This window comes from Saccoglossus kowalevskii, chromosome 21 (genome assembly GCF_978046115.1).
Source record: "Saccoglossus kowalevskii chromosome 21, keSacKowa6.1, whole genome shotgun sequence".
Classification (NCBI taxonomy): Eukaryota; Metazoa; Hemichordata; class Enteropneusta; family Harrimaniidae; genus Saccoglossus; species Saccoglossus kowalevskii.
Genome location: NC_140661.1, coordinates 17,675,095 through 17,682,127, shown reverse-complemented (window position 1 = coordinate 17,682,127; position 7,033 = coordinate 17,675,095). Strand labels below are relative to the sequence as shown.

Below are 7,033 nucleotides of genomic sequence, written 5' to 3'. Positions count from 1 at the left end.
TGGAAAAAATCGTGATATTACCTTCACAAACATGTGTTTTTATTTAAATATGTTGCAATGAATTGATTCGTATATACTCCAACAAGGCGGTAAAACACACATTTGTTAAATGATTGTCATGATTTTGATAGTCTCGAATATGTTTTTAAGTTAAAACCCTAATCATGAACGAAAAATAATTTGAATTTATTTGTTTTATGTTTGTTCATGTGTATGTGGTTCCCAATCGATTACTCTCATTTTGTCAGTATTATAACCTGTTTATAATTAGGGTCAAGCACCAAGTAAGTTCGCCCTCATCGTTCAGTAGAGAAAAATAAAACGTGAGTTTTTCCATTTGCGAGAAGTTTTGGTGAAGCACAGACATCAATATTTCCATTGACATATTTGAATTATTGTTTGATCGAGTCTGTTCTCGAAATTTTTATTTTCTTTTGGAAAAATAATGGAAAGCGTCGTTTCAGCACAGACCTGTGTCATATGACGGCTTACTAGCTGATTTTGGCTAGAATGGCGCTCCGCCGCCTTTTTACACTAGTGTTATACACAGAACATGACATTTTTATGAATGTTAAGTTGCTTTTTAATCACATGTATTAGTGTAATATTGTTTAGGGAGTGAACACATACATATAATAAAGATAATAAAGGTTCAAACTAGCTTGTAGTTTCAACTAGCTTGTAATATTCGAACGTTCTCGTACGCAATAAAATCAAACGTAGAACGTCTTCCGAACAAGGAACTAGCAGTGTAATATTTACGCAAATTTGGGGGCAGTTTATTTCTAAGTTTCATTTTTCATAATTTAGTAAAGAAATCACTAAAACGAGGTATTATATCCGTAAAATACGTGCGGATCAAGATCGTCTTCGAACCGTTCGTGTATAAGTGTATGTAGACGAGAAACACATACTATTAAGTTTTAATCAGAAATGGCAAAATAGCAATATAACTCGTCAGGAACGTGACGTGATGACATTGTTATTAAGCCAGCTGACAAGGGTGGAGCAGTGGTGGTTTGGCGTAGAGATTTGTATCTGGTGGAGGCGGAGAGGCAGTTATCGGATACAGACTCCTACCAGGCACTTGATGTGGATATAACTAATGAAATACAACGGGAAATAGGTGATGTGGTTAATGGTTATATTGCTAAGGGTGATTTGCCGAAAGAGGCCAAAAATCTTATAGTGCGCAGACCACGAACACCAGTCTTTTATCTATTATCTAAGATTCACAAGGTAAACAATCGTGGTAGACCCATTGTCCAGCAAGTAATTGTCCGACTGAGCACATAGCTCGATATTTGAATTCAATGTTGAGACAAATTGTTGCGTCACAGCCTACGTATGTTTAGGATACTAATGATGCACGTAGGAAACTAGAGTTATTTCGTTTCACGCCGGATATACCCAGATTTTTATTTTCTATGGATGTAAAATCACTTTATACATCTATCCCGCACACTGATGGACTGTTGGCTTTACAGCATTTTCTGAATAAAAGGGCAGTTAAGGATCCTCTTACGTTTGTGTTGGTGCGCCTAGCGGAATTAGTTTTGAACGGGAATTGTTTTTTTAATGGTAAACATTATATACAGAAACGAGGTGTGGCTATGGGCAGTTGTTTTGGTCCGAGCTATGCATGTTTATTCATGTCATATCAAGAGGAGTTAATTTTTTCGTCCTTTGAAGGCACTAAACCTGAGGTACATTGATGATGGCTTTGGTGCCGTGTCAAGCAGTCGGGATGAGTTATTACAGTTTATTGACTTTGTTAACAACTTTAATCCCGCCATACAATACACACAATAAATACAATAACACTACCATTTCTCGATATTTCTACTAAGATAGATGGTGATCGGATTTCTACATCAATTTAAACAAAACCTACTGATTCACATTGTTATTTACAGTATGAATCATCACATCCTACTAGAATGAAGGACTCCACACCTTACTCAGAGTTACTCCGGGTACGTCGTATTTTCAGCGATGATACTGATTTCCGTAACCAGGCGAGGAATTTATGTGATTATATAAAAAAACGGGGTTATCCTCGTAATGTCACTGGAAAAGCATTGGCCAAGGTTATGTCAATGTCAAGAACGGATTGTATTGGATCAACGGTTTTCCGTGGCAATCAGGATTGTGTAATTTTGGCACTTACGTACCATCCTTTAAATGTCAGAATTAAAAACATAATGTACAAACATTTTCAAATTTTGCGGACCAGCGAGGAGACAAGTTCTACGTTTCCGCTAATGCCTACTACTGCCTGGCGCCGTGACACCAATTTAAGGAGGTTATTGGTGCATACGGGTGAAAGGAGAGACCCTGAGAAATATGGTTCTGTCCCTTGTAATCGTCCTAGGTGTAATACTTTATTACAGACTCTAATCGTATATTTGGTCCCAAGGGAGATGTTGAGGTCAAATATCCGTTGTATTAACAAAGCTTATTCGTGATCAGATTCATTACCTTTAAATCGACAAGAGACCAGATGTAGCTGCCATGTATTTGTAACACATGCCACAAATTCTCATCAGCTCATTATTCAACATATACATTGTTGTAACGCATTTTTTTATCGAGACATTGTCAACATCCAACCCCCTAGAAGAAAATCAGTTTAAATGTTTCGTTTACTTGACACAAGAAGGCAACAACTGTATTGGACTTTTATCGCTCAGATTAGTAGATTGGTGAAAATGTACCCGTCGTACGTTATTTTCTTATGTTATGTTTCTTGCTAAATTAGATTTGACTTGGTAACTCTTCATTTTGACATGTTGTGGATGGAGGTTACTGCCTTTATAAACAATAAAAACGTATTTTTTGGGGGGATTTTATTGGTGTTTACCCAGACCGTAGTTAATGTAGAGAAGCGCTATGTACCTTACAAATGGGCCAACTTGTAACGCGACTAATACATGCATCAATCTTATTTATGTAAACAGCAAATACATACATGATGTCTGTATTCACAGTAATTGAACTAAGTTACAAAAACATGACCAATTCCAAAGATTTGAATAATTCTTCAATGTTACAAATGAGAAACTTGTATTCGGTCACAGTGAAATTGCTCATGCGTTTTATAATCGTGTTCCAAGGGCACATACATTCATGTAGCAACACAAATATCATCGCCAGAAATGAGTGGACAAGATGGCCGACTTCCGTCCTGGCCAGTGTTCCCCAGTCAAATAAACATCACAGGATGTGCCATAGAGAATGCATTGCATAAACATATATTAAAACAAAATTTAATTTTGAGTTTATATTTTTCATTTCTTCACTTTTGTGTGCTTCGTAATAGACAGGTGACGTTCCAAGCTTTCGATATGTTATAGATGTTTCCATTAAAACTCCACCATTAAATGCCCAACTTGCCGTAAAACCTGATGATAAATTCTACACTGGCCCAGTGTATTACCAATGGATGATATGTAATTGTGTACTAGACTCTATTTTTAAAAATAGGAAAATGCAGTAACGCAGGTGACTGTTCAAGTTTGTTTGCTTCATTCTGGATACTCTCTGGTTCAATGAACACGGCGATGCAGCTGACGCAGTTGTAGAAGCAGTATTCGCTGCCCAAATTAGAGTTAAAATTCATGCATTTTTTACACAGATGTACGATCCAATTGTTAGCAAATATAACTGTTTTAATCCAATTAACAACAGGAAGTAACCTAAATCAAGATTTATTTTATGTCTGTTATTTCATGTTAAAAATTATCACACTTTTCGAACCACTATCGCCATACTGCTTTTGATGCTGAAGGTCAGACCACAAGATCAATATAGTGTATCGGCCGTTTTTCCTCTTTATAAAGAAGGGGTTTCATCACACTGTCTGTCCGTGAGTTGTGTATTATTCCACGACAGTCTCGACTTTTGTCTTGTAATGCATCAGACAAACGTAATTTGCATACCAATCGTCGTTGACAACCACAATGATATTTACAAGATTAGTCTGTCCACATATTTTTTTATTAAGTATATAACAGGTGACTGTCTTCAATGCCATCTTAAGAGTGTACCTAAGGGTATATTGTCTTCTGGTAACCACAACCATTTATTACATGGCTTCATATCAGCTGACAAATACAAGTAGGCACAGAACAAATGAAACAAAAGATTACCTCACTTACTATTGTTTCCAACCCCAAGCTGTGAACTACTTAACATAACAATATACTCTCAATTAGGCTAAACAATAGACCTTTGAAGTATATGACATCATCGGTTGTCTTGAATAATTTTGCATGTAATTATAGTCACTGCAATGGGATAGACAGGAAATCTCTACTTGACCAGATTCTATTGTCTATTTCTGGCAATGACAGGGTGTGGCAATGCCAATGTGTAATTACTTGGTGTATGTGCGCCCAATATTTACATGTACTATTAATAAATCTTTTGATTGTTCATTTTTTCAATGTGAACGCATTGCCACCCTGTTGAAGAATTCAGGTATCAGTGATCTGTTTTTGTGATCTGTGGATTTACCTGCTATCTTGATTGTTTTTGAAAAAAACACGGCCTTATGAATATAACATAATTTCTTTTCAAGGGAACAGTAAACACGGTGTATAGTGGCTGTCGAAACATTTCATAAAATAACTTTCACAACGACAAATTACAGGTCACGTCTATTAGTATAACAGTGTAAGTTCCATTCCTGTGGTCGGGTTAACACATATCGACGTTAATGCAATACATACTGTCTGGTAGTCAGCTTTGCGGTGTGTAGTTGAAATGTTGAGCCCACTCGGTAGATACACAAACCTGTTGATTCCGTTTAATGTTCTTTTGTTAGGGTACAAAGCGATTATTTGGCGTGTTTTTCGAATGATCAGTGGATTGTTGTGATATGACTGTTGTATACCAAGCGTTATGGGGAAACCATCAACTTGCAAATGCTGAAAGTCAACTTGCAATTGGCAATTGTTGACTCTAAATACATACCATTCTATTTGCAGCATATTGAAACTCATACATCTGCTTTTCCACATCTTTTAATTGAACTAACCTTGTTTATCAATACATGTTTTACTTATCTACTAATTTCCCGAAGATTGTGATCAACCACGTGTTATAGTGTCATTAGGTATAATACTCATGCTGCCTAATTTTAAATAGAAGTATGAGAATTGTTGTGTATTTTTCATATAACCATCACCAGAAAATGACTAATCAGGCTGTATCCACGCTTGTCCTTTCGTCAGTTGTTGAATCCCTAGAAACATCTATAATAAGAGTGGAAAAACAATAATAGTTTCATGAATTTTGAAATAAAAATTATCTTTTCAATATCTTAAATTAATGTTTAATTAATATTCGTGGAGCAAACATTTATATTAATATACTGAAATAAACTTACTGTTTGTCATGCAGTTTCCAGTTTCTCCAAATTCAAGAACCTGTTTGGCAATGTTACTGTCTGGTTTCTGGAAGTCATTGCGAGTATCACCATCTGCATTACCCATCAGACCGCATAGCTTCCCCTTGTAAAAAGTGCCATTGTAGGATACATCTAATACATGCTTTCTCAGAGTCCAATTAAAAGGGAATGTTGTGTCCTTCGAAATGAAGTGAAGTTTTATATGTTTATCGTCTTCCTGGATTGTTATAACTTTTGCGTCAGTCATCTGTCCACCGGTACTTCCCTTTGTAATGAGTAAGTATATTAATTATTCAGTATTTTATTATGCTCGCTAAATTCATAAATAAATGTAAATTGACTTCACAATATCATAATACTACATATTGACAACTTACTGTAGTAACATCCAGTCCATTAACGATCGCGTATTGATTTCCAACTGTTACGTTGAATGCGGTAATTCTTGTTCTAACTTGGTCCGGTGTACTATCTTCTCTTGATTCAAACATAGTTGTGACTTCAAAACAAGGAATGTCGGTGTAGTACCTAAATAGATGATACCAGCATGTGCCTTGGAATGTATAAGCACGCCCATCGAATGTCCTCATATGAGGATCACCGCTCACTCAATTAGAAGGACATAATAAAAACATTAACGCACACAATTTGTATAATTGTTCTGCTTCTGTGTCCGACACGAGTGGAAAAACAAATTAATTGCTCTTTATTTTAGATATAATTTATATATATATATATATATATATATATATATATATATATATATATATATATATATATATATATATATATATATATATATATATATTTTATATATATATATATATATTTTATATTTATAGTGCCGTAAAATAGAATAAATGAATAAATAATAAATGAGTAAATAAATCCCAATGTATGTTATAGAAATGATATAATTGGCAAAGGCGTGAGTTGCCACTATCACATTCGAATGACAGTGCACCTGATATTATTGTGGAAACAAATCAATCACTATACTCACACTCGCAGATTGCGCCATCGTTCGTATTATTACAGTTATAGTCTTGCCATGTTAAATCGCCACTCCTGTGTCAAATATAAGTTAATTGACTGAAATATAATCGCGTAGGCCACAATAAGTGTTTTTTAACAAGATTGCCTTCGTGATTTATTGGTTATTGATGTAATTGAGTGTAATACAGAAACAATATCAACAGTTATTCCAAACTATAATTTGTCACTATTCTTCTTAGCTATGACATTAACTTTACATTACTTTTAGGTGACATTAACTTTGCTTACTTAATATCAGTACAATTCCCATTTCCTCTAAAATTGTTTGGCTGTTCATTATACCAATTACTGTATACAATGTCTTGATCGTCAGTGTAGTAAGTGAATTGCCCTTCGTGGTTCAGATCAGTTATGCCAAGCCAATAATAACCTAATGAAATGAAAATAACAAAAAACGCAAATAAAAACAATCACTGGGCTACAAATATAAGCAAACAAATTAGCAATTAGATTCAATTGTTTCATGATTAAAAACCTTAATAGATAGCGGTTAGGCTTGCTTGCTACAATTACGGCATAATTATGCCTCTGAATATACCTGTCACTGTTACTGCATTTATACTG

General features: G+C 34.9%; 1 protein-coding gene across 1 annotated transcript; it reads right to left on the bottom strand.

Annotated features, from left to right (window-relative positions):
• Nucleotides 1–5,205: 5,205 nt before the first annotated feature.
• On the bottom strand, nucleotides 5,206–6,003 carry LOC146729679 (zonadhesin-like). The gene is made up of 3 exons (XM_085495056.1): nucleotides 5,791–6,003; nucleotides 5,393–5,678; nucleotides 5,206–5,258 (listed from the first exon to the last, which is right to left on the bottom strand). Exons 1-3 carry the CDS (start codon nucleotides 6,001–6,003, stop codon nucleotides 5,206–5,208), a joined length of 552 nt encoding a protein of 183 aa, XP_085351182.1.
• Nucleotides 6,004–7,033: the final 1,030 nt, after the last annotated feature.